The sequence below is a fragment of the Pogoniulus pusillus genome, chromosome 1 (genome assembly GCF_015220805.1).
Source record: "Pogoniulus pusillus isolate bPogPus1 chromosome 1, bPogPus1.pri, whole genome shotgun sequence".
Lineage (NCBI taxonomy): Eukaryota > Metazoa > Chordata > Aves > Piciformes > Lybiidae > Pogoniulus > Pogoniulus pusillus.
Genome location: NC_087264.1, coordinates 27,656,705 through 27,684,671, shown reverse-complemented (window position 1 = coordinate 27,684,671; position 27,967 = coordinate 27,656,705). Strand labels below are relative to the sequence as shown.

At 43.0% G+C, this 27,967-nt stretch overlaps 2 protein-coding genes across 4 annotated transcripts in view; one reads left to right on the top strand and one right to left on the bottom strand.

Annotated features, from left to right (window-relative positions):
• The window catches only part of NUSAP1 (nucleolar and spindle associated protein 1), a 35,142-nt gene extending 8,225 nt beyond the window's left edge, over positions 1-26,917 (bottom strand). Inside the window, exons 1-6 of one of the 3 annotated variants that reach the window (XM_064145910.1) lie at positions 26,786-26,917; positions 22,450-22,486; positions 21,711-21,945; positions 2,921-2,986; positions 1,752-1,943; positions 637-778 (exon numbers count right to left, since the gene is read on the bottom strand). In XM_064145910.1, the coding sequence (XP_064001980.1) occupies positions 637-778; positions 1,752-1,943; positions 2,921-2,923 (337 nt within the window). In that variant the 5' untranslated portion in view covers positions 2,924-2,986; positions 21,711-21,945; positions 22,450-22,486; positions 26,786-26,917. Of the gene's footprint in view, positions 1-636; positions 779-1,751; positions 1,944-2,920; positions 2,987-4,427; positions 4,560-21,710; positions 21,946-22,449; positions 22,487-26,785 lie in introns of those variants that run through there. The other 2 variants (XM_064145895.1, XM_064145901.1) reach the window with 2 other exon arrangements.
• Positions 4,917-12,701, top strand: OIP5 (Opa interacting protein 5). The gene is made up of 5 exons (XM_064145926.1): positions 4,917-5,504; positions 5,755-5,821; positions 6,713-6,835; positions 7,288-7,369; positions 8,548-12,701. Exons 1-5 carry the CDS (start codon positions 4,925-4,927, stop codon positions 8,701-8,703), a joined length of 1,008 nt encoding a protein of 335 aa, XP_064001996.1. The 5' UTR covers positions 4,917-4,924; the 3' UTR covers positions 8,704-12,701.
• Positions 26,918-27,967: the final 1,050 nt, after the last annotated feature.

The window sequence follows — 27,967 nt, the reverse complement described above, 5'->3', positions numbered from 1 at the left end:
ATAATTCCTTTTCCACATCAGTTCCAAAGTTACAGATGGTCTCCCGTAAGAATGTTCTGGTCAGTTCTACAGAATATCCATAACACAGCTCAAGGAGTACACAAGCTTAGTCTAACAGGGGCAAATACTGGTGTGTATCTTATCTGACAGACCCACAATACCAATAAATTATCAGATTGGGCAGATAGTCATTTCTTCATGCATGCACAAAGGAGTGGGGGAGAAATTAGTTCATTAGATAAAGAATTCTGTCCTTTCTTGCTAATTTTACTCTGGGGAAGAAGATGACAAAACCTGCACATCTGAAGGAAAAGTGAAGCTTGAGGAAGGAAGTAAGCTATTCATTTCTTGCCACTTTTAAAAAGAAGCTAAGTAGCATCTCAGGGCCATTCCATAAAGCACCAGTCCTAAACAAGGTGCATGATTCAAAATACCCTCAAGATTTTCAAGAATTTCTTCCTCAACAAACATTAGGTCCAGAGTTACAAAGTCAAAACCAGCAATATTCCTTTCTTCTGGTGTCCCCAAACGAGTTACTGATCACCAGACATGCCACAAAAATCTTTGTGGACACAGTAAGATGAACAAAATGCATTTTAAGCAGTACATATTTCTACTTAGATTCATTTCCACTACCTTTAGTAGAAGTCATCTCTGGTTGTTCTTGCTGACCAGTACCCATCCCTGGGCTTTCGACAGCTCTCTTTTTAGTTACCGGTTCCTCATTTTGTCTCTTTTCTTGCTCAGGCATTTCATTTTCTTTCATTTCGGAACATTTCTGCAGTACAAACATGCTTCATTAAAATAACTGGATTGCAACTGGATACAAAGACCACTGTGCTGAGAACCCAGAGAAGGCTGTGTAGCCTCCATTCTGAGCTTTTCAGTATCAGATTAGGTAAAAGACTTGAGTGCTGCAGTCTAACCTCAGGGTTTACCTTGTTTTGATTGAGCAAAAGATTTTCTGAAGTCCAACCTGACCTAACCTGTGAAATACCTAACCTATTATTTCACAAACAGATCTATATTAGGAAGCTTTTACTTGCACAGATGTAACATTTCAATATAAAATTGCCTTTACTGACAAAAGCTAATTATCTGAAGCAAAAATAAACTCACTGTCTGTTACTTTTTACTCTTGTAGCTTTGCTTACTGCACAGTTTTCTAACAGTAACCAAACACTCCTCATCAGTACAAGGCTTTCACACTAGTTCACCCACTAGTTCCATATAATTCTAAAGAAAAACAATTCTGCTCCATCTCACCTTGAAACCTCCCCTCCCTCAGTCATACAACCCACCAATAAAGAACCCACTGAGAGGTGTGGGAATTAAAAAAGTGCCAGGCTTAGTTAATCATCCAATTTCTGAGTTTTTTTTCCTATATAAAAGGGAAAACAGCCTTATTCTAGATGAATTCTGAAACTAGCCTAATACTGACAGTACTACAATCAATGAATGAAAGCTACCTTACATTCGGATAGGCTTTGGAATAGTCTAATTCTTAGACAAATTTGTTTCCTTCAAGTAATGCCTGCTTATTCTGGAACGTTCAGGACAGATGAAAACCAGTGCTACAAAGCACAGAAACCTGCTACCAGAACGTTTGCATACAAGCACATTTGTATATTAAAAATCTGTACCACCTGCTGAATGGGGGTAGAAAAAAACCCACTCAAACAAGGGTGTTTAAATTATGCTTGGGGAAATACAAGGCAGCCAACACACAAAAACAAGCCACGTAAAATCACCTCTTTGCCATCAGAAAGCCCGGTGTTTTCTTCATTTGTATTAGTTTCATCATTACAGTTCCTCTTCTTTCTGGTTGTTCTCTTTTCTTTACCACGTTTTTTTGTAACAAAAGACATTGAATCAAGCATAATTTCCTCCTGATTGCCCAGTTTGTCTGATTCATTTGTAGCAGGTGCACTTTTCTCAGAGTCCTGAAGCAGAAAAACACAGTCATTTGGAACATATCTGACACAAGCATAAATTAGATGCTCCAAAGAGACAGTCTTAATTTTATCACCGGAAAAAGTGTTCCAGACAAATGAAAACCAGTAGCATGTAATTAGTAGCATAGTAATCAAGAAACTGGCAATATCCAGATCTCCATGAACATCAAAGCTCATTGCCTGAAGACTTTAAAAAGAAGTCCTACTGTTGTTTCATTATTTGGCATTTCAGCAAGATTATAAAAAGCTGAGTATGTTCTATCTGATGATGATGTGCCCCTTCCAGAGTTGTAGATTGCTGTGGAATACCTTTGCTAAGCAATCATAGCCTCTGCCCTACTTGTTAAAATTAAAAACAAACTGGCAAGGATTACACCAGTTCCTCAGACCTTGAGAGATTTTAAAGGGAGATCTATTTTAGAAAAAGTAGATACCAATTTACTCCCTATCAAAACCACAAAAAACATTGTCATATTCAGCAGAAAAAAAATTCATCTTACAGAAAAGTTATTTTAAAGTGTTAAAAAAATCAAAATATAAAGAGATGAATAAATGAAATATCATAGTTGCCTCACTGTAGTATCAGGCATGCAAAGTCATTAAATCAGTCGTATGTGGTACTGACTGGCATCTGGAGATAAACAGGTAAGAATGAAACATTTGTTTGGTGAAAATTAAATGCTATGTAGTGCTCAGAGAAAAAGTGTGGACTGGTGCTGCAAAACACACTGCTATTTGGGCGGCTGAAAGAAAAACAGCTTTGGGCGATAGAGACCACTTCAAAGCTTATACCAGAACATCTGTTTCTATCAATACCTGAGTGGACTAAATTAAAGGAGCTATTAAGAACAGTCATGTTAGAGTTGCTATCATGGTGAAGAACAACCTTCAGCACATGCCCGGCTCTACTAGTAACAAAGACAGCTCTATCTCTCTAAGAAAATGGATGCTTTATCTTCTATTACCATGTGTTCATTCTCCTGTTTTATTCCATTTAAGTGCTCCTTCAGCGCTTTCAACAATTTGTCTGCCTGGAGAGAAATCAAAACAACACATAAGCCAAATATTGCAGTATGTCTTCAAACAAAAAAGCCGTGCATAAATCTGACCAGTGTCCTATAAATTGATCCAACAAGCAAGCTGAACACTTCCCGAATCCAAAGGAATACGGCATGCCTAGAAGCCTCAGCCAAATCGAAGAAAGTGCTTAAGGCTGCAAATAAGTAGCATATTCTTTACAGAGGCACAAATTTCCTCAACAGGGTTTCTTCTGGTCTATTTTCTAGTAAGTTTAATTGTTCAGAGATACAGTAGGCTGGTTTTAGCACCATTGCAGAGCTGAACATCCACTAAAAGGGGGATCAAATTTCTGCAGTCACATTGCCTGGCGTGTATTACATGAAAAGCATTCATCTCACCCCTCGCATATATATTCCACAGGAATAGCAATAAAATCCAACAAAATTACGTCATTGACACTGCAGGCTTTTAAAGACTTGAGAAGGTCAGCATATTATCAAACCTAAATTAAGAATTTAAGAACAAAATGATCCAGAACTAGAAGTCCGAGCAGAAGCCTTAGGCCTGTCAGTACAACGAGATCCTTTGTCCGCCTAAGTCGCGTATCTCCTTTTCTTTGAAGGCTTTACGCCCTAGCTCCTTGGCAGCACAGCAGCCCGACCGACTTGCAGGCAGTGCCCGCCAGGAGACGTCAAGCCACTGCCCTAAAGCCGTAGCTCCAGGTTGAGGGGCTCGGTGCCTGCTTCAATTTCACCTGCTTAACCAAGACCGGTAAACAAACACACGGACCCTAGGGCCTCCCTGAAGGCACCCCATCGTCACAATCCTTCCGACTCGTAAACCCCCCCAGAACTACCCGCACTAGGAGGAGCACACGACAGGACTTATCGCGGCAACGCGTTGAGGACACAGCCGGAGCCTGGTCGGAAGCGAGAAGCCGGGATCCCTGGGGCAAGCTGCCGACTCCGCTACGCTAAACCTCTTCGGCCCCCGGCGACCAGAGGACCGCAGTCCCAGTCCTCCTCGATGCCCCCGGGAAAATGGGCCCCTGCATAACCAGCGTTCCCTTTGAGCCTGTGCCCGTTACGAAGAGCGCGGCACAGCGCCTCGTGTTACAGGCGGAATTAACGAGCAGGACGCGTCCTCCCCGGCGAAGGGCCGCTCCAACCTAGACACGGCGGCCGGGGCACGCCGCGTTCCTGCCAACGCAGCCTCTAGCCGCAGGAAGGGACGGGGCCTCCAAGTTCCGTCAGCGGCCGTACCCAAAACAAAGACTCCCGCAGAGACGGGAGGCACCCCAGTCCCCTGAGCTCCCAGTCGGGCAGAGGCAGAACCCCAAAGTCAGAGCCATTCTCCGGAGAACAGGAAGCTGGAGCTTTCCTCCACCCGGCCCTCTTCCACCCACCGCAGGATGCTACTTCCTCCGAGCCGCAGCAGCCACCCCAGTCTCACCCGAAGGTTGGCCTTCAAGCCGGCAGACTTGGCGATCTGCTGGAGCTCAACGTATTTGAGGGAGTCCAGCTGCTGGAGCGCAGGGAGCGCCATGGCGGCAGCAGGGACGCACTGCCGCCCAACCGCCGCACTTCGAATCTCGCGCTCAACCAACCCGCCGGCGGCGCCTCGCCCCCGCCCCGCCCTTCGCGCGCGCCCGTAGCGCCACGCCATTGGCTGGGCGAGCCAAAGGGGCCGAACCCAAGGCACGAAGCCACCAATGGCGGCGCGAGCGGCGAGGGGCGCTTTTTTTCAAACGCGAGGGGCGCCGCAGGGGGGCAGTGCCGCCCGCTCCGGCCTGAGGGGCGGTGCCGCAGCGCGGGGCGGCCCGCCTCACCACAGGTTCGGGCCGCAGGATTGATGTGTGCGGTACCCAATGGTCACGCAGATCCCTGAAGCGCGCTCCAATTGCGAGGCCGGGCAGGCGGGCGCGGCGCTCGAACGCAAGGCGGGAGAACATGGAGGTGCGCAGGAAGCTAGAGGAGTTTTTCCAGGACCCGCAGCTTGACGGGGTCATTGTTGTAGAGCGGCCGTCTTGCCCCGCCGCTGCCATCGCCACACAGGTCCCGAAGCCGTCGTGCCGCTCCGCTGCCACACGGATCCCGGAGCCGTCTTGCCCCGACGCTGCCTTTGTCACGCGGGTCCCAGAGCCGTCTTGCCCCGCCGCTGCCATTGCCACACAGATCCCAGACCCGTCGTGTTCCGCCGCTGCCACTGCCATACAGGTCCCGAAGCCGTCGTGCAGCCCCGCCGCCACACGGATCCCAGACCGGTCGTGTTCCGCCGCTGCCTTTGACAAGCGGGTCCCAGAGCCGTCGTGTCGTGACGCTGCCACACGGGTTTCCGAGCCGTCTTCCACTGCTGCCAGAGGAGTCTTGCCGCCGTCATGTTCCTCGACGCCTTCCTTGCCCCCACGGCGGCGGACTCCGCTACCGGAGGGCTGCGCCATGTTTCAGTGCCGCGGTTGTCGGGCCGTGCTGGGGGACTCGCTGCATTTGTGCGCGCAGGAACCGCGGCTCGGCGTCCTCGTTTGCTTCAGTCAGTGTCCAACCTGAGCCGAGGGGCCGGGGCTGTCCCCGCCGGTCGCCGGGCAACCTGGGTCCCGCGGGGAGGGCGAGTTCCGAGTCTGTGCTGTCCGAGGGTCCCTGACTTCGCGACCCAAAGGCTCTCGGCTGAGCTTCGTGTCGGGTGCCCTGGCTTCATGGGGTTGGGAGGGCACGGCGGAGGCGGCCGGAGTGGTGTTGGTCCAGGAGGAACTCGTCTTCAGCGGCTCTCTCTTTCTCCTCAGAAGTCACGAACGGCGTGTCGTGGGAGGATTCGCTGGCGATCGGCCTCGAGGGATTCCCCCTGGGATGGTGCGTAGCTCGCCTAGGGCTCGGGTTTGGCATGGGGCCTGCCGACCGCAGTTGCCACAGTAAATTTTGTGGGCAGAAACTGGCTAGAGCAAGGCTGGGAGCTGAGAGGTTCCCGTTGGTGTGCGTTGGGGTTTCTTCTGGACTTAGTAAACGCCGGAGTGCTTGTGCTACCGCTTTTGTGGTTTTGTGTTTGGGGCTTTTTTAATACTAAACCCGAGTAATTTCTGCTACTTTATTCATAAGCTTACAGTTAGCCAACAGGTTTTGTAATTGTAGAGTCACAGAATGGTTTAGATTGGAAGGGAATAGTTCCAACCCCCTGCCATAGCAGGGACACCTCCCACCAGAACAGGTTGCTCAAGGCCTCATCTAATTCTGGCATTAGTCTAATGTGAAGGATGTAAGTACTACCTGCAGACTTACGGAACTAGTTGTTTAAATGGTATTTAAAGGCCACTTAAAACTCTTTAAATGTAAGACTTGAGCTTCCCCTCCTCCTTTTTTTTTTCTTTTTTTGGTGTTGTTTCCAATCTCTCTACCCGAGGCAATAATGTTTTAGCAGCAGAAAAATTTACACCTATGACCTGGCACAGACATTGTTTCACTGGTTAAATCAAGCCTAAACCACTGTGTTGTAGTGAGATGTGTATTTCCCAACTTAACTGTAGCTTTGCTTATTGCAGAGGCTATTTCATTCACATCATGCAAAACTTTTTCTGCGTTCATGTTCTCTTTGTTTTGTATCATTTCTTTAAGGAGAGAGCACTATTGCATTTTGGTTGCTTTTGCTGTCCTGATAGTACTGAAGATTTGGTGTCCTCTGACAAACATACAGTATGCGTTGTTTCTTAAGCCTTATGTTTAGCGATACTTTTCCCGTTCTCCTTTCAGTGCTTACTACTCACTATTCTGTCAGTCATGCGGCTGGATCGTGGGCTTCATTCTTTATTCTGCTACCAGACACCTGGCCCACCTCCGAGGCTTCTTCTGTTTGTTCAAGGACAGCATCCTCTGGTGAGCATACTGTAGTTTTATGGCCAGTAACTCAAGGTGAATTTTTAAGTGCAGCTAAACACAAGTGGCTTTCCTTCTGACTAGGAGCATTGGTGCGGGATCTTAACAGCCTCTGTGTTTAAATGGTTTGTGTTGGTGCACTTCGTGGGTGTCCTCATAATGCCAAGGTTTAAACTTAGTTGCTTGCAATACTGAAATCTCCTTCAGACCCAGGTCAATAGTTCCATAATACACGAGGACCTGACAATAAAAACTAAATTACTTATAACTGGTTATGAGAAACTCTAATGACTTCACAGTAAAATCACTGTTGTGTTTTTAGTATTTTCATAATATATTGATTGCCTTGGGCAGCACCTTTAGCATCTGCTTTTAAATAATCTATAAATAATTGGTCCAAACAATGCAACTGTGTGGTTAACTGTTTTTCCCTTTCCTTTTTTGTTTTCCAGTTACCTCTTAAAGAAACAAATTACAGTAGAAGCAACAAATATGAATTTTCCTGATGTGACCTTAAAGAGAAGACTGGAGGAAGTAAGGTTTCCACATTAATTTGTATGAAAAATAGGAGAGTTTATGCAGTTGGTTTTTTTATATTAGTACAAAAATATTGATATTGATAGGGTTAAGTGAATAAAATGGCGAAAATATTTACTTACAATACCAATATTGGCTTAAACGTGCAAGCTATGCAAACATTTTCCAGAAACACTTATTTGTAAAACATACCCAGTTCTATATAATTCTCTGGCAAAACTTATCCTTTTATGCTCTACACTTAGAAAAGAAGAAAAAAACATACACTAGTACTGACCTGTAGTTTCAGACACAACATTTGAATCTCCTTCCCTCATTGGAGTTCAGATGTTTAGTTGGCAGCTTAGCAAATTCTCTGCCATAGCTCAAAGTTACTGTGTAGGAGACAGCCACTCTATCTAGTCTTTAAGTGTGTGTTCCTTACCTTCTCCACTTTTAAGTTTCTGTACCAAGCATAGAAAAGGGCCCATGAATTAAGTTCTGTCCTCTTTAAAGTCATCTTTCAGTGTCTTACTGTACGATTAGCTTGGGTCAATTGATACTAAAATCTTACCAAGGCAGGACTTCTGAAGTTGACCTTTTCTGAAGTAAAAAAAAATAAATAAAAGATGGTACCACTTAATTGCAAACACAGATTGTGTGGATGTGGAGAGTTTGCTTGTCAAATAGAACAAGTCCAAGAAATTGTTCTTTGCTTTTAATATCAGCAGGATTTTATTCTTGTGGTTTAGATGCATTAACTTAAACCCCAGATTCTGGAAATGGCATTTTTGAGGGACTGTCCACATGTATTCCTAAGGTAATGATGAAATAGTCTGTCCAGATAGAAGATCTCTAGCTTTGTAAAAACTTGTTATGAGTTAACTAGGAAAGATGGGATTGATAGTAGTAAGGCTCCTGCAAGTGCCTGCTTGAGTATTTCTGTCCCTCTCTGAAAGGGGTTATGCTTGCACACATTCATCTCTCACTTCTTTGTAGCGCAGGATTTTCAGTTGGGTACCAGTTTTGACTGCATTAGACAAGAAAAATTATACTGGTATTTGCTCTCTACAGCCCATCTTGAAAATCAGCTGCTCTTTAGCCACTGAAAGTGGGGTGCAGATCATTCAAAAGTCCAGTGTCAGGACATTTTTCTCTAGTTATAATACTCTTATTTCTACTTTTTTTTTCTTTAGATGAAAGAAAAGCTTGTGGGGGTCCATGTTCGCATAGAAATGCTGATGAAGAAGATGGAGGAACTAGAACAAAAGTACAACGTGGCAGAAAAGCAAAGTTCTACATCAGAAGTAGCAGGTCTACCACCAGGATATGCAATAGTCAGTGTCAATTAGGAATATGTAATTTACAAGAACTGCTGGAGTTGTTTCTGCGTCTCTGCTGACTTTGTTCCTTCTAATGAAAGCATTCACAATGCACCAGAAGAGGTTAGAGCATTGAGCTGTCACTTTATCTGTGCATGGAAAGAACAATGTAGAAGTGAATCCCTTCAGACGAAGAGGAACACCTGAAACTAGGACATACAGAAGTTATGCTTGGAAAAATGAAGAGCCTGCCATTCAGCACAGGGCTCACTGAGACAGTATAACTGACTTTCTAATTACTTCAGGGGGAAAAACAGTCTTTGAAATACTGAAATCAGGTTTCTGGAAGGATACAAAACATACTAATGGGATGATATTTGAGAGAAACTGTTACATCCTGAACATTCTTACAGAGATCTGAAGTTCCTGTCCTGCCTTTTCATATAGATCCTTATACTGGTCATGTCAGCTACCTGTTGTTCAGGTGCCTCATTAGCTGCATCTGGTATGTCAGCAACTAAGTGACCTCCTGAGTAGTTCTAGATTTGCTTGTGTGTGGCCTGCAAAAGGAGCACGCTAGAGTGTCAGAGAGGCTGTGCCGTGCTTGGTGTGCAAATCTGGATGGCACAGTGTTGGCTGGAGCACGAAGTTTTGGATTTCAAATCCAAGGGCAACCCACATACCTGCTAGGTCCTCTGGAAATGCAGCCCCATCGCTGCACAAGACTGAGTCGAGTTCTGGTAGCTCCATGAAGCTTAGGCTATGAGCATCTGCCTCTAACAGATTTGAGCCCTTCTTTCTAGGGCTGAAGCTGCAAAACCAAGAAACAGTCTTGTCATCTTCATTTCTGCACAGCTGGGGGAAGTGCTTTGCTGAAGTTGTGATGGATCTGCCTGCTACCTTCATTTGGCCAGTCAAGATGTTTCATCAAAAATACCTAATGCATACTTATTGGCATGTGTCTGGTTTGAATAGGTTCTGCTTCTTTCCAAACATCTAGAAAATACTTGTATGCAAAAGGAAGACCACTACTTGCCCCTTGTTACAGGGACAGAATATCTTTATCCCTAATTCTTGTTAGTTAGAAGATCAAGGGTCTTCTTCCTCTTACTGACATTTTAAACCTTCCATAAAGTTTAGGAGATCAGCTTAATTCCAGTGATTCATTTTGCCATCCACTTTTTTTCTGCATCCCTGTGACTGGCAGATTGCCCTCCCCCTTGCTGCCAACACAAGTACTTTGTGTGTTTCAGTCTGAATAGTTGGTAAAATAACTCCCCTCGTGAGCTTGGAGCAGAGGGGACAGAAACAACTGCAAGGCACCCCAGAGGCTTTAGTTGAGCAGCTGGTACCTCTACTATTATTGTCCAACTGTGCTGCTTGCTTTTATTTATGAAGAGTTCTGTTTTGTCTCTGTTTTGATTAAGCAGTAACATTAGAATGCCAAGAGCCATCCTGCAGGGAGACAAGGGGCTCTCTCTCTTAAAATTCCAATACTGTCTATTTAAATTAATCTTATTTTTGCAAATTTGGCAAGTATTAAGTACAAAAATGCAGTGCTTTTCAATGACAGCTCAATTCAGGACAATAACTCTTGGCAGATCTGTTTCAGGAGATGCAATAATAAATGTCCTCTACAAGGATCTCTGTCCTGAACCCCTAAATGGGAGATAGCTCTTAACAGTTCTCACTGGCCATGCACATAAAACTTTGATTTGCTGTATTTGATAATTTCATTTATTAAGAAGTTGTGTTGTGCAGTGACTTCTGCATTACATTCAAGGGCCTCTGGGTCTTCAGCTGGGATCTTGAGACTAAGCTTATCTTGTGCAAGCATCTCCCTGGCTCAGAGAAATGGTAACTTCACCCTTGTGTTACTTCTTAAGTGACAGCACTTTTGTTGTTGCATCAGCCTAGGAAAGGTGATTAGTAACAGGACTGCTTCCTTTTGCCCTTTCCTTCTGAATTCTGCATTAGGAGTGGTTCTTTGCTCTTTACTTTACATCTCTTCTATGTGTAACTGTGCTCTGTTGTCTCACTCCACTATTGAAGTGTCCTCCCCTGGAAGGAAAGCTGTCAGTTACATTTTAATATATAATCTTTACAGTTGTAAAGAATAAACTTTTAAACTGAAAAAGAGAGGCAGAAATTCAGAAATGTATACACATGTAAGCAGAAGACATGAGTTTATGACTCACATGGTATATACCTTCTGCTTAGATTATGGTTGCTGACAAATGACTCCCCCAAGTTACCTTGCTTGGGACCTGGGTCTTCATGAAGCATTACATGAATGCTGCTTGTGTTATTTAGCATGAATCTAAACAAATAATGAGGACATACTAAATAATAGCAGGTGAAATTTTAAACTGTACTTCTGTAATCTTTGGAAATGGGAAGACCTTTGCTCTGTTGGGTCAAGCTGTGATCCTTCCTGTCTGTTGGTCAGATGATGTTTTTCCTGGCACTGACCATCACCTGATGAAACTGCTGACACCTGCAGCAGTACAGTGTTTTAGGTAAGTTTTGGGTTAAGCAGCAAGCCACAAAAAAGTTCATTATCTTCAGCAATTCAGAATGAGCAGGTATTGAGGTAACAACTCAAACCTATGGGAGCATCTTAAGTGATGCTCATGACCTATTCCTGAAAGGTTCAGCATTGGATCCCACAGCCTGTCCCAGGTTCCAATACTTCTGAATTCACAACTTACCAGCGGATATTCCTTTGTCAATCCAGCATAGACCTCATCTCTAGCTAGAGGTCTGGAGCGACGCATTTTAGTTTTAAGTACAGCCAGGGCTGCTCTGGCTTGGGATTCTCAATATCAGCCATGTAGAAAGCAAGTCTCAAGATTAGGCCTTCATCAGGTCATTTTATGTTGGCTAACCAGCATCTGTCTTCACTGCAATTTAAAGACAAAAACTAGAAAATGAAGCAAAATTGAGGTAATTAAATGGGCTACAGAAGCAGCAGTCATACTGTGAGTCTTCTATAAGCTGGCAAAAGGGTTAGCAATTCCTAACATGTTATGGAACGCAGGGTTGGAAGCATCATGTGGGGTTCAGCAGTCCTCATGTGAGGTGGCATCGTGCTGCTACGCTACAGCACTTCAAAACTGCTTTCAGCAGCAGCTGCATGGAAGTCATGCCTCCCTGCAGGCAGACACAGAGCTTTTCACAATAAACAATCTATACATACGAAACAGTTTTCTGAGGGGCTTAGTACTTCTAGGGAATCTGTACTAACAGCAGCAGCTTTCTGCTACCATCTACAACAACCCTTGAAGCTTTTACCTGGCAAGCTGCCCATCTTATTGCAAGTGGAGTAAGTTTTATTTCAGTTGTCTTCCGAGAAGTTAGAGGCTCTTATGCCTGAAGCCTGAGGGAACAGCTGGACACAAAGCAGCTATAATGCATGGGTGAGTTTATCTCCAATTGCTACAGAGGTATGGCAGGTAAAAACACATCTCAGAAGTGAAGCATAAGGTGCGCTAAGTTGGTGAATTTGTCTTCTGAACAAATGACACATCCAGGGTTAGTGCATTCTCAGCCTGTGCTGCTTTATTGCTAAAAAAATTTGTATACAGGTGCAGAGTTTCCAAGTTCATTTTTAAACAGTTCCTCTTTACAGTGTCAAAAGAATAAAATCTTATCTTGAAATCCTCAAATATGCATAGATATAAAAGCAAGCTGCCTTTTGGAAAACAAAACAACAAACAAATTTGCAGGGAGACATTCTTTCACTGTTACCATGTAAAACACGTGTGCAATGGGAGTACATAGTTCTAGTGACACCAATAATTTCCTCCACTAATCCATTTGAGCATGCTCTCAGAAGTTTAGTATAAGAAGTATTTTCTAGCCTATTTAAGTACTACAGTAATTTTTCAGGACCTATAACTAATACTTCTCCTTTGCTTTCATACTTTTCAAAAAAAGGAGGATATCTTCACTGACATCTTAAAGAAGCTTATTGCCCAGGTGTTATATTGAAGGGAATAAGCACTAACAAAGGACACAACTGCTTACTCATAACACAGAAGAAGAGAGATTTAACAGGGTTTAAAATCATGCAGAGTCTTCTAAAGAATACTCACTAAGAATTGGGTGACCACGGTTAGCTGCCAGGCTAAACTTGTTCTTCAAGCAAAATGTGAATTTGTAGAACAGTATTGGCTCAAAGCATTTATTCTGATTTCATGAAATAGTTGTTTTCCAACATTCCTACCTTCATTTGGCAATACGTGTGTAGCTAGAAGGAGCACTCATGAGAAAGACAACCCCCAATTCTAAACCCAAATCACAGTGCTTTATGGATGGTTGGCTATGAAGTATGAACAGCAGTTAACTTGACACACAATTTCTTCCTCCAAGACATTTCCTCTTTCTACTTAAAGAAAGAGGGACTGAGCCTCTGTACATGGAGAAGTGTTCTGCACAAGTTAAGCCCACCTAAAGAAAATAAGCTAAGCTAGAAGGATGTAACTGAAGTAACAAGCTAGTATTCTATAGGTTTGAATGCAAGTTTCAACTTGGAGAACTATTAGTGATGTAGGCTATGCCACACGGTCTATGGTGTCTGCAAACTGCCAGCAGAAAGTCACTGCATTATCCACTACAAGACCTGGGAAATATTACAGAGAACACACTAAAGGTTTACAGAAAGATGGCACCCAAATTCCCTTTTATATACTAAGTGAAGGAAACAAAATACTATTGCAACCTATGTCGCAGAAGATAATGACCTTCAGTGATCAAATCTCATTTTCTGTTTTTAAAAATCTCTTTAAAGAACTTAAAAAATATACAAGATCATCAGTATTTTCAGGTTCATTCCTGCAGGTGCCATTATTGCTGGCTGGTACCAGTATGCTTCAGTACAGCTGCCTATGTGGCTAAGAGAGTTACCTGAAAATACTGTCTATTAAAAAGCTATTCAACACCTGAAATATATGTAACTGTGCTTATTAATTTCAGCCTCCTCCTGCTAATTTCTCTCACCACACCCAAGTTTATTACCTATTGTTTAGCAAATACTACACTAAATTCGACTCTGTGTTTTCTGCTATTGTGAGTTTTTGTGTTGTTTTGTGGTTGGTGGGTTGATTTTTTTTGTCCACCAGTTGCTCCCCCCTGCACCTTGTAAGAAACTCTGCACCCTTTTCCTTGCTACAGCTGCAGCAGGTGAGAAACCTCATCTCGCCCCTAAACATGCTTAGTTCATGCCCTGTTTTTTAACATGCTCAGGGCACTAATATGAACCAGACAAGAGGTTTATAAAGGCAAGTTCTGCTGATCCTGGTTCCTGATTTACAGTTTTGGTGCCATGCTTCCATCCCTATCTGTACATTCTGCCCCTTTCTCTACAGAGGCAGCACATTCTCTAAAAAAACCAAGATTTGAGAATCAAAGCAGGAAGTTCAAGCTATTGGTATATTAATTACTATTGCTTCATTATGTATAGATGCATATCTCAATTTACTGGTAATAACTACATTACACTAGACATTTTGAATCATGCATAATTAGAATACTAGCTCTAAGACTTGGTTTGTGGGCCTGTGCCGCTTTCCTTCGGTTTCTCCATGCAGTTCTTCATGCCCAAGGCATTACAAAACTAGCCACCTTTTACTGACCTGCAAACGCTCACTTAGAGGGGAAGTGGAGAGAAGCAGACAGGATTTACACAGGACACACTAAAGAGTAAGTTACCTTTTAACTGTTGAAGTTGTACATCTTAAGAAATCTGCCTGTATTACAGCCTCATACACGGGCTCAGAGACAGAAACATGCTCTGCTTGCACCCTCAACAGACACTTTCTCTGAAACTCAGGAGCTTAGAGCTGACTGAAAGGAGACAGACATCGGTGTTCTGAGACACTCTGGTTCAACTGCTGGCTTCTGTGTGCCAAGAAAAGCACTACTGGAGCAAAATGCCAAATCCTTCAGTGAAAGAAATCAATGGAGTCTAACCTGAACTGCCCTTATGCAGCTCTGTACCTGAACAGCAAGCTGGATTATTAGTTTTGGAGGAAGACCAGACAGATTCCTAGGGATACAGGAAGCAGTTATTTCCAACCTTAGTTATCCTCCATATTTTTCCCTTCTCTGCCCCAAAAAAAAGTACACTACCAGCTCTTAACAATGTAATCCTTGCGTAAAGTGTCAGAGTCCTGAGGTTCAGTACAATTTCTTCTCACTCATTCTCTTCACAAGACTTTCTCTTTTGTCCCACATTTGACAATTATCCTCAGTTGCTTAAGGTGCAATTCCTGAAAGTGTAATCCCCAACACAGGTACTGGCACACACTCAACTGCGGTTAGCACGTAATATCTCCACCTAGTTTTAGAAGCAGTGAAATCAAGAGTATTGGAGCAAAATTATGCCACAGTACACGAGCTGAAAGGCAAAGGGATTCTTTGTATTACTGTGGATCCTAATTTCTTGCCTAGTAACCCACACAATAAAGGTGATTTTAAGAAGCCTGAATGGGGAAGAATATGCAAATAGTTTGCCTACATCAGTCTTCATTTCCTCCTCTGCTTCTCTGAATGAATAAACCCTTGAAGAATTCTGTTCAGCCACAAAGTTCATACTTCTGAAGAATAAGCATGGCCATGTTTTCATTATTCTTCCACTATTATGTAAATGTACTTGCTGACCACAGACCAGAATAAATCTGTAATTTCTCTTAATGCAATCAGATAACAATACAATTAAAATCCCCTACGGCCAGCTTCCAATTTTATCAATAATTCAATAGCTGGAATTTAAGCTGATTACAGCCTTCCAAATCAATTAGCTTTCCATACACATATTACATATTTGCTGACACTTTAAATTTAGACATTCTCATGCTTGTCTTGGTTACTTTACACTGTAAAAATGACCATAGCTTTTACAGTCCCATTTTTGACCTATGAAGAGCCAAAGAGCTTCACCTCTGTAATTTGGAAACGTTGAAATCCTCTGTAGAGTTGTAACTTACAGCCCAAATTACTTCAGCTTTCTAGAAAAAAAAACCAAACAACCAAAAAACCAAAATAACCCCATGAAACAACTAAACAAAACCCAGCCAGCTAGATCTGAAGCCCTGATGTAACAGTTCTGTTCAGAATACACTACTGTCTGTGGGTCCATGTTGTCTCTACAGACTGTATCTCTGCACTGAAAACAGTATCAACTTAGAGGCATTTTAGAACTCCTGTGGCTCCTTTACGTGACCATTTGAGAGCAAACACTGGGTGCAGAGGCTACAGCTGCAGATCAATAAGCTTTTCTGTTACTAGAGGCTTCATAGTAATTGCCTTCACAAAACTTCAGGCATCAACGGAAATCAATTAGGGCCTGAAGCAGAGTCATTTAACAACGCTGAAATTATTTTATGCTGTGAAATAATATTTTCAGAATTGTACAACTGTGCTTGAGACGGAAAAATATTTTTGAGTGTCAAATGTTCTCTTTTATTTAAAGACAAAACAAATGGATCAAAAACCACTACCCACAATAAAAGCTCCTAACTTCAGAACCAGATTCTCTTCACAGCCGAGTATCTGAAAAGCTTTATTTTCTTCTTGGAGAAAGAGCAAGTGCTAAACTACCAAAAAAAAATGTGGGAAACTTCAGCTAGCCTTTCAGAAAGAACTGTCTGCCCTTCCCCCAGCACTCACTGACAGTGCTTCACACATATGACAGTCAATTTAAAAAAAATCATTATATCAGGTTCATTAAGTATTCAAGTGCCAAATTCCCTCCATTGAAAGGAATGTAGGAGGAATTCACCCATCTTCTCAGGAAGAGACTTCTCACACAGCTCCCTGCAGCACAGAGCGCCACAAACTCATTTGGTTATTACCCACTTACTCTACTGTACAGCCTTGCTAATGCAAGTTATTTACTATCACATGCAAAACAGTTATTGCTACTAAAGTTCTATTTTCTTATTAAATCATCTTATGGCTTTGTTTGCATCAGGGATTCTTCCCCCTACATACTGTGCTATTTTGCATTCCAGTTTCAGAGGTATTTTTCAATTGATTCTCCCAAGCACTAAACTACTTCATTCAATGGTACAGCTACATCCATTTAGAATTGAACTTAACTCTCAGCACATGTCTCTCAGAGCTCTGCTGTAAATGGCCAAACTTGTCCAATTTTCTTGGAAATATATCAGATACAGAGGTTTGTTTGGGTTTGCTTTCCTTTTTTTTTTTGTTTCCTCATGGCATACACATAGCTCTGCATGGATTAAGCTTTGCACCCAAGTACAGGCTTTATGATTTATTACTTTAGAGATACATATTGTATCAAAATTACAAAACCAAGATACCCATTCCCTCCCTCCCTCTCATGGCCATTTACAGGCAGGTCTCAGGAAAAAAAATATGCAGTATCCTCTCTAAGTTGAAAGAGAATTTTGTTCTTGTAAAAGAGAGAAATGGGTGAAGAGTAATGCTGGTACCAAATAAAAGACTTTTTCCTAGGAAATCTGAGGATGCCATCCAGAGAGCACTGCACATCTCAGAAATCATGCCAGTCTCTGATCTGACCAGTCCAAGCTGCCCATTGAGTGTAAAATCATTTGGACCTCCCCTGGTCTAAACTTTCCTTCTGAAGAAAGCAGAGAGAGAGACAGAAACTACTAAAATTGAGCTTAGAGCTGGAAAGCAATACTGGAAGTTACCTAAAATACAGGATATTGAATTCTCAATAATACAGGGGTGGGGAATCTCTGATCCATAGGCTGGACAGATACAGTCTGCAATGTTGTTTTTCAACAGCCCTTGACCTTATTCCATTCTCTCTTATTATCACAAACATTAAGATGTATGTAAATGCAGGATCCACCAAAGGTATTCAAAGGTTCAATAGGACTTCAGCCAAAAAAGGTTCCCCATTCCTGCAACAATGGATAAAAGTCTTCTAGCAAAATTGGCAAATAGCATCTTGCTACCATTAACTTATTATATAATGAGGATAATGTGAAACCAGTTATAGTAATTTTAAGTCAGATCTGGAAAAAGAAATTAGCAGAGATGCATACAGAATGCACTCAAGCTCTCTAGCATACTCATACTCTTCTGAGTATAGCACAGGATGGGAAAGAAGTTGAAAATGCTGCACACGGAAGAAACACCTTCAACAAAGACTAAAGAGAGAAGAACCCAAGTGACAGCGATGAGAATTCTGGACACTTACATACACCAGCTTACTATTTGAGCTGGACATACAAACAAAAAGTCAACTATGATTCTATGAAGCCCACGAAGCAAATGCATTCCACTTCTAAAGATAGCGTAGCCACTGTCAAAGAGAGGATACTGCATGTTTAGATCATGTTTGTGGCATTTCTATTGTATCCTTTCTATTGTTAATTACATTATCATCACTGTTTATTAATAAATTGTCACTCTGAAATTGTAAAAATACTACTAGGCTCATGCACTGATCCTAACATGGCACTACAGTTTGCTACAAAGCACTAATGCTTATGGAACTATACACATCTCAAAATGGAAGACATTGGTGATTTTGTTGTTTTCAAACAACTTGTAACATCATTTTGTCCACAAGTATTAAAATATATATATGTATATATATGATCTATTGCACATGCCCCTTGTTTTTGTAATCTTTCATGTGGGAAGATTCTCAATCAACAGAGAGAAAAAGTGGAGCAAGAAGAAGTAGGTTGAGGCAGCATTTCCTAGCACACCAGATTTAAAAAGGTGCTGCTTGGAAAGGTGCAGCAAGGAGTGGCTGGGGGGGAGGTGTGTGTCTTCTGGGCATGCACTATGGGATTAGATCCTTAGCCCTGCTAAAAATATTATGTTCTAAAACTAGACCTGAAAACTAAGTGTTGTTACTTTGTCATGAATAGGAGTTATGAAAAATCAGCAATCCTTTTTTTTTTCCCGTTACAATGCAGGATTACAGAATGTTGAGGGGTTTTCCTATGGAAAAAGAAATCAAAGAGCTTAAACTGTCTGTTCTCTAGTCAGACAAATTCTTAACTTTACATGTCCACAGAAACTAAAACACCTTTTTGACTCCCAAGTATTTCTGAGATCAAGCTATGCAAGAAACAACTGATAGCCTTACCATCAGAAGGGTAAGTATGGGCAGAAGGGAGAAAAAGGAAATTGCCAGAGCTAAAATCAGATGTTTCTTACACCAGATACCTCCCCACCATATACAAGCCTATGACACTGACAGTATTTCCCATCACAGAGATGGATCCTGCTTCTACAGACATCTGCATTAAATGCCACTGGTTTCAACATAAGGAGGCCCTAAAAGGAAGCATGCTTTTCTAATTGCCTGCAATGCCAGAAAATTCAGAGCATATTCACAAAAGAAATCTTATGTTCTTAAACGAAGTCAGGCCAAGCTGGTGATTGCCTCATCAAGATCAATGTAACTCTTATCACAGATCATTTCAGTGCACCTCTCTGCTGGTGACAGTTGGCATTGTTTTGATACGCAGTGTCTCACCCACCACTCTTTACCTCCTATGTCTGATCTTTTCTTCCAGAAACAAAAAATTGGGTAAATCCATCATTAAATCTTACTGTTACAATGCAAGCCTAAACACAGACTTAAATGTGAAGATTAGGCTCAACACCAACCCTTGTCCTTGCTTTGCTGTGGAACTTGGTCCCATAAAAGGTCACCACATTTTAAATGCCAGAATGCTGCCCTTGCAATATGCCATTAAGATATAAGAAGGATTTCAATTGTTACCTTTTTCAGCCATTTTCAGGCTGTCTGGCTCTGTCCAGCAGTTTCTAAAGGGTAAACAAACCAACAAACAAACTGGAACAAAAGAAGCAATCTAAAACACTCCCCAAACCATGCTACTATCTCCCCAAACCTATTGAGAGAACCTATATAACTTTACTTGATCCAGATTTGAAAATATTCTTTTAAGCTAGTGAGTCATATTTCCTAAATCACAAGCTTGGAATAAGGTGCACTAAGAAGAGTGAAGAAGAAATCTTATTTGCCATATACAATGCCATAGCAGGGAGTGTGTAAACAAGATACACTCCCATTTCACAATGACAGAGAACATCCTATATAGTCACAGAAGATGGAGACAAAGAACCTTGTGTAAACATAACAACGACAGATTGCATCTTGGTTTGGGAAGGAGGAGGAACCAGAAAAAGGCTCATCCTAAGTGTTTCTGCTCTGTCTCAACTCACCCTTCTTACGTGGCTAACAGTCCATCCTCTTGGGCCTACTTCTGCTTAGGTGATGGAAACATACAGGTCATCTCAGTTCTCAGTCACAGAAGACTCAAAAAGCTGATTGCATCAGCAGTATGGAAAGATGTGCCAAAGAAACTGAGTGGGTAAATTGCAACTTTACACCTCTGGTCTCTTCCACCCCACCAGAATATAATTTCTTTAATTAAGTAAAAAAAATAATAAAGGTATTTCTGCCTTGTCTCCTACTGCAGAATGTTTTTGTTCTTTTTGCTGTTAAGGATTCATAAAAAGCCAGAGGAGGAGAATGATTTAACATAAACCTAATCATTATCCTGTTACCCCAGAGACCTCTAAAGCTTCATGTTTCTTCACTAAAAATGAAATGGTGCAGAGTAATTTCTCCTTCTGGTAAAAGCTCTTCGTACCCAGCACTTACATAAGTTTATGCATGCAGATATACATTTTGATCACAGACTGAGATAATGCATTTACACACTATAGACAAGGTGACTCTGCATATGTTCCTATGCTTTAGCTGCTTTATGTGAGTTGACACCATGACATCTATCTACAGAGTCAAGCCCAGGTCTTGGACTTGAAAATACCTGTATGAGAAGTTGTTTGCTATGTTTCTTCCTCATGTCTGAGCAGAAAATATGTTCTGGTTTTCCTGCTGCAGCTTTTGATACATGTCAAGACAGTCTGACACAGTAATGCATGCAGACACTTTATCTGCTAGGAATTCCAATATGACACAGTGAAGTACTTAACCATCCTAAAATGAAGAAGATATCAGTGAAGAACATGAGCGTCCACTTGCATCTGATTACAAGTATTTCTCATTTTAAACTGGAATGCAGAAACCTGGATGAAGAGCTGGCACAGAAGTAATTTCCTCAGGTAGACAAATGCTGATCTCTGTTACTCTGCTTTTGAGTTTTGATAAAACAGTGGGGTACTTCAGGGGGAGAATGCATCTGGTGGATCAAAATTCGGGCAAGGTGGCTGAAACAGGAAGTGGAGAGATCTTTGTTCGTTCAGCTCCATGGAAGTGAAGGACAGGTTTTTGCTTGCTGGAAAAGAAACAAAGCCACATCTTGCTGCGTAAAGAGCAAGCAAGAGGACCAGTTTCTCCTTGAATGCCAGGAAACTGTCTGGAATTGCAAAATAAAAGACAATGGGAGAGGTAGTTCAGGAATCAGAATAAAATATCTTCGACATTAAAATGCCCATTGGTTCATTACTTGAATTGCCTGGCTCTAATGGATGAAATCAGCCAGCTTCAAACTGCAGGTATCTATCCCTCTAACATATCCTATCTAACTCCAGATGCCCAGAAGACAGCTAAGAAAATACTACAGAGATGCCAAACTACACATTTACTCAGAGGCAATACACCCAAAAATATTCCTGTGTTTATTAGCTATGTGGATTCTTAACTGTGGCTCCAAAACACATGACAACGTTTAGACAGCACCAGAACACACATTGCAGACAGAGAGTATATGCTGCTATAGCAGGTCACTGTTCAAAGATACACCATAAACTACCAACTAATTGCATAGGAAATTGTCAGTGCTGCAGAGGAAAAAGGCACTTATGACAGTTATGAAATTACACAGATTAGGTACCTCTTTTACTCCTCACTCCGCCACAGCTAGACATACTTCATTAACTCATCTCATCAGTGATCTCCTGGCTTTTCATCAGAAAGTTCTTTTTCCCCTTTGCTTTCTCCTCCTTACACAGAAGAACACAAAGATAGATACTACTTTCTAATCCCCTTCTCTCTTTTCTATCTTTTTCATTTTATTCCAAATTACCTTAATCCTTTACTTGATCAAGTTCAGAAATAATCTTCCAGTGACAACTTCCAACTCTTGCGTTAGAAGTGGCAAGTAGATCGTGAAAATGGACACACAGCATATCATCATCACTTCTTCTGAGGCACTGAAATGCTTCAGTTCATCATGAGCTTGACCATCCTCACTCGCACTGTTGGGAAAAGTCTTAGCCTTGTTACGAAGATGGAGAAAACCAGATCTGTTTGTGGCACAGCTGAGAACAGAATACAGCACTTTGTTACACACCTTAACTACCAAATCATCTCATGCATTAGGAAAAAAAAATAATCAAAACTCCTAAAGCTGATTGAAATCCTTAGAAATTCTGAACACGCTATTTGCTAACTAGCATTTCGTTCTGGCATTGCTCTTCCAGTCCTTCTGTTCAACAAATACAACTTTTAAGATAACTAGTCCAACTACTCCAAGTTAATCCCATTACACAATTACTGTCTCTTAACAAAGCAAAACAAAATCATGTGATGGCAAGTTTCACAGGTTTAAAAGCATTTATTTGTGTTAGAATACACAGTTACAGCAACATTTCTTTCAAGCAAAGCCTAAGCTTAAAGCTGACACTGCGGCAACACCCCAGTTCTCTAAAAGCATCCTACAAGAGAAAAAAAACATAAAGAAAGAAAAAGAAATCAACCTGCCAAACTTCACAAAGTTTAATATCTTATATTTAGTATCTAAATAACTTTATACCTTTACTCACCATTATTTTTGATCAATCCACATGCTCTTAAGTGAGTCTAGAGAGAAAGAGATGAATAAATGAAATTAAATTTGCACCTACGAAGCTATTCAGACCATACATGATCATCTGCACAAGTCAAAGGATTAGCTGCAACTTCCATTTTCAGACATTCTATGTGAAACATGCTGACAGTACTTTTCCAGTGACCATAACAAGCCTTTCCTTTAATTTAAGGGAAAGCGTGGTGAATTGGGCCCAAGCATGGAAGACCCAGGACTGCCAAATTTTAACACGCTGGGGAGGAGAAGCACCTACTCAAAACAAGCCTGGAAGTCTTTTGCTCAGAACCATCCTGCTTCCTGGAGTAAAATCACGTGTGCTTTTCTCTCTACAGAATATAGTTTACACAGCAGTCACTTCCCTTTTTCCTTGGAATTTGTTGGCTTCTACTTTACTGAGAACAGCCTACAGCTCAATTAAGGATACAATTGCACCAAAACGACTTTGTAACTGTGCATACTTTGAAGATAAACGACTTTGTTACAGTAAGCTATCATCAACAAGACACACTTTTCAGTTTTGCAGGAACTGAGATGGACACAATTTCAGGCACCAGTAAGGCAAGAATCTCTTTCATGTTCATGACAAACCACCGTATCAAGGAAGCATAATGACTGTTCTCAGGGATGCTGAGATGATAGTTCTGCTTATAGCAACCCATTATTCTTCCAGTTAGACTATCTCATCACACAGAACTTGCATTATTAAAAGCTTCCAGTATCCTCACCAGAGAATTACCAGCTTTCACACTCCTGCACAACACAGCATTTCCGCAAGCAGCAGGGACCTGCATATTCAGAGAATCCACAGGCAGCAGATAATCCCTAGCCCTCTATTTCAGGACAGTTACATCATTCTCTCACTGTCGATTCTGACCCTTCCTACTCAAGTGCTCCCCTAAGAACCTGCTAAGCACTACGTAACTTTGAGAGATCTAGGAACCAACAGCAAATGATTCACAAAACCAATTTCTGCTACAATTTCTTTTTTTTTTTTCCAATTATCCTTCTACAGTAACAAAACACTAGTTTCCACAGACTTTAAATCTCACATTCACATAGACAACTTCTCTCATGCAGGCAACTAACTTCATGAGCTTTCTAGTAAAAAAGAGATGGAATAAATACCTCATAAATAAATTTACCAGAAAAATTGCAGTATCCATCTCTTCATACAGATCAACATGCCCTATTACAAATGCATAGAATGGGGGGGGGGGAAGTCTTCTGACATATTAATGCGCTATAATTGGAAACTATACTTACCAACCTTGTACAGCTATGCTACCAAGTTTCACCCCACCACTCACACTCTGGTTTAAGGCATTCAGTTTTAATTACATGGGTCAGCAGAAACTGAGATCTAACAGATCTGGTTTTCAAAACCACTACCTTTCTCTCTCTCACACACACAAATGCTTCAGGAGATAAGCAGAAATAACAGGGACATCAAAGACGATTCCTCTTCTCTACAGCCCAAGTAGTATGTCAGAAAGGAAAGATCTAGAAATAGTTTTATGCAGAAAGACCAAACCAGGAGATTTTAAAGTTAAAGGTCCATGTGAAGATAACAGAAAGCAAAATTAGCATTACAAATGTCCACGAAGGTCTTGCCAATGGCTTTAAAACCACCAAATTTAACCTCGAAAGCCGACAATGGCAAAATCTTAAATTATGAACGTGAAAGAGTAAAGTTAATGCAACCGGAGAAAGAAAGGGGTTGTGTGAGTGCAGAGGCACCAAAAGGAACACAGAGTAGAAATACTTCTAAAAGGGCTTGTGTTATCAATGCTCAGGTTAGCAGGTCATCAAGACACTCAGCACATCTTCCCTGCTATTTCAGAAATCACTCAGATCTGGAGGCAAACACTGACAGTCCACTGAGTGAGACAGTGTAGAGACACAGACCACTGTCACCTCCAAAAGGGCAAAGGTGTATCTGACATTTAGAATGGCTGCCTACTTATGTAGAGGCCAGAAGTCGTAAGGACCTGTCAGCTGATCTCTACAAAGGACCCTGGAGTTTGTATCCAGATCCTAGCACCTGCTATGGTGCTTGGCTGCTGGATAGGCATCTCGGGCACTGCGCATATTCTGGCACTCATGAGATTGTAAGCCCGTGTATTTTGTTTCACTTTATATTTTAATTAAAACCACCTTCCTCGCCTACGAGGTTTCCAATGGGTAGGTAGGTATCTGCTACACTTGGCAGAAGGTTGTAACAGCACTTCCTGCAGCAGCAGAGAAAATAGGGGACTGTTTTACAACTGAGCTTTCTGTTCCGTGATACAGACCACCACAACGACGTGGTCCTTCAACACTGCTCAGGTAAAGAAACATCCTTTCCTTCGCATCCCATTTTAGATAAATCCTCTCACATAACCTCCAGCACATCAGCACTGGCTTCAAACACTGCTCCTTTTCTAGTTTCTAAGAATGAACGTAGGAGGTGTTCAAGAGATACTCTTGAAGAGATATCACTCTTCACAGATCTGTTCTGAAGTTTTAGCCTTACTTCACTGTTTTTGACACCCCTGAATGACAAGTCACCATTGTTAGGTGCACAGCCTGTTTCTTCACATTGCAGACTCACAGCATCATGCACAGGCTAGTAAAGCAGTGCAGAGCTGATCTGACATATACCAGTGTAAAAGAAAACTCGGGTTTTATTTTTATTTTTTAGATATTACTTCTCACAGCTCTTGCACATTCAAAGCAATTAAGAGTAAATATTAATCCAGATGAATTTACTTACTGCTAAAATAGTGTACATCTTCACATGAAAGAAAGCTGATAGCTCATTATTCTTAATGAGAATGTAATGCAGAGTTATCTTTATATGCAAAATGCCAAAGGCAAATCCCCTGGCATATTTTAACAGTTCATACACAGACATGCATAAGTGGGAATATTAATCAGCAGCAGCACACTGTGCCTTAATGCTATGCTGCTCATAAGCTGCTATTCCTGTTACTACATGAAAAATACAGCACATGAAACTATTACAATGTTGCTTAGGATTTTTTTTTTCTCATAAGAAGCTACTGCTCCCAGAACTAGTTGTGGCAAGCACACCTCCTCGTACTTCTTTTAAGCTACTTCACCGGTTACAAACTATTTTATTATTAGACCATGGAAGATAAAATGCCACAAGATCTAAAGCTTTGTTTCTCGCTTAACCACTTCAATTCTTTACCAAGATACAGGTCACTTAGAACCCTACAACAAACTCAAGATTTAAAACACCGTTGTTAAATCTAGAACAAAAGGAATCTCCTGCTGGTGACAGTAATCCTTTGCCTTCCAGCAAGAAGTCCCCGCCTTTTTTTTTTAATTTAAAGCAAGTACTTCTCTATATTACAAAATACCTCTAATAATGTTGAAAAGAGCAATGGTACTGCATGTTATTAATAGGGAAAGGCAGGTTTTTAGTAACAGTTTCGCTCTTCATTACGTTCAAAGTCCTTTTCACCTTATTATCAGCAATTCCACGAAATCGAAAGGCTATGATTAATTCCACTGTAATCCCTTCATTCCCCATAAAACTTGTAGATGTACTTGTGCGTTCTGGTTTCGTCAACTGCCTTAGAGGCCATCCCCTTTGTGCACTCCTGTGTCAGTATGACATAAAGGACGCAACTGCTCAGATTAGCAAAATCCATCTAGCTCTCAGATTTCACGAATAACAAGGCTAACAGGAGCAAGTACAAACAGTGGAAAGGCTAAATGCGGGTTCTCTTCTCCACATAAACTGGCAGCTGCAGCTGTTCGCCGACCGCACGTCCTCCTCAGCGGTTCCCAAGTCGGCGGCAGGGCACTGCTGTGCAGGTCACAGGCTCTCCCTTCCAGCCATCTGCCGCAGCTCGCTCCCGCTGCCCGTCCGCTCCCGCCCGAGCCGCGGCATACACTCGCCTCTACCTCCCAAGTTACTGAGACTTTCCGGCGCGGCGGGCAGGTCGAACCGGCCCGGTTGCCATCCCCTCACCTTCACCGTCCTCGACGGGCGCCGGCCGTCACCACATGGACTCGCCCACCCCAGCTCGGGGACGTTTCAGTACGGAGGCGGCGCAACCGCGAGAAGCGGTCCAACAGCCGCTCTCGCCAACCCAGCCCGGACTACCTCCGCGCCTCAGGAAGCGGCGGGCGCGAACATGCCCGGGCCCAGCCCAATCACGGAGCAGGACAGGGAGGCGGGTGCCCGGGCGCCCGGGCCCAACCCAATCACGGAGAGGGGCACCAGGCACTGGGTTGGGTGCGGTCCCGCGCCGGAGACCGTTGTTCCCCGCCGCACTCACCTGAGCGCGGCCGAAGCCGCGGGGCCGCGGCCGGCCCCGACCTCTCTGCCGCTTCCTCTCTACTCCGCCATCTTCCCCTCCTTACCGCGGCCACCCGGCGCGGGGCTCGCAGCGCCCGGCGACGCCGGACCCGCCCACTCAGCCACAAGCCTATTGGGTGCCGCGCCTATGCATCAGCCGTCCATTTCTGAGTATGATTGGTCAATATTGCTGTCCATCGAGGGGACTGGCCTCCCGCCTCCAGGGCTTTCCCTTCTGATTGGCCGCCGGGAGGGCAGACGCCCGGGAAAGGATTGGCTCAAGTCGCGCAAGCAGGGCTGGCCTGGGCCGAATCCTCCGGTGACCTCCACAGGCTCTTAAAGGAGCCGCTCACGGAGCGGAGAAGGGTGGGAACTACCGCCCCGTGCCACTGGAGGGCGCCCGCGGGGCGAAGAGCGCCAATCCCGCAGCCGCAGCCCCGCGCCTGTCCCACGAGAGAAGGGGGCGAAGGGGCTCGTCCGGGCAGCGCTGCCAGCACTCGGCAGGAGGCGCGGGGAGCGGCCCCGGTCCGTGCGGCTGTTAAGGGGCCTCCCGGTCATCCCTTCGCTCGCAGGCACAGCCCGCTCGGCCAGGCGGTCCTCTAAGATCCCCGGGTTTGCGACGGCCGCTGACCGTCCGAGTACTGCGGCCGCTCACCCGTCCTCCATTTCACCACGCAGCAGCAACCTTCCCCACCCCCCCGGCAGCCGGCGCCTGCCCGCCCCCGCGCTGCCAGTGCGACGTGCGGCTGCAGCGCAGCGGCCGCCGGCCCGCGCCGCGGTTCTCAAGCGGTCGTGATTACTGTGAATTACTGCCTTTATTCATTCTGCCAGTTCTTGTGTCATCTGCCAAAATTACGTGGCTTTTTTTTTAAACCAGTGGTAATTTTACACTTCAAGCTGACGGGTGAATGCACTGAACAGTGTGGAGTACTTACCCATTCAGAAAACGCGAGGAGAAACACCCCCATTTAACTGTGATTCATCAAAGGCAGCTACTACCAGCCCTTTCATCCGAAATCTTAATCCACTTAATGCGCACTTCTCTACTATGTGATGTTTTAATGCAGACCATCAGCTTGCTTCAAACGCCACTGCCAACTTAAATATTATATCCATGCACTCTTTACCACCAAAGTTGTAGCTTCAAAGACCTGAAAGAATT

Bases quoted from the DNA above. Each gene is read 5' to 3' on its own strand.
- OIP5 (XM_064145926.1), top strand. From the start codon at position 4,925: ATGGAGGTGCGCAGGAAGCTAGAGGAGTTTTTCCAGGACCCGCAGCTT. The intron at 5,505-5,754 runs GTCAGTGTCCAA...CTTTCTCCTCAG, and splicing joins CGGCGTCCTCGTTTGCTTCA to AAGTCACGAACGGCGTGTCG. The intron at 5,822-6,712 runs GTGCGTAGCTCG...TTCTCCTTTCAG, and splicing joins GAGGGATTCCCCCTGGGATG to TGCTTACTACTCACTATTCT.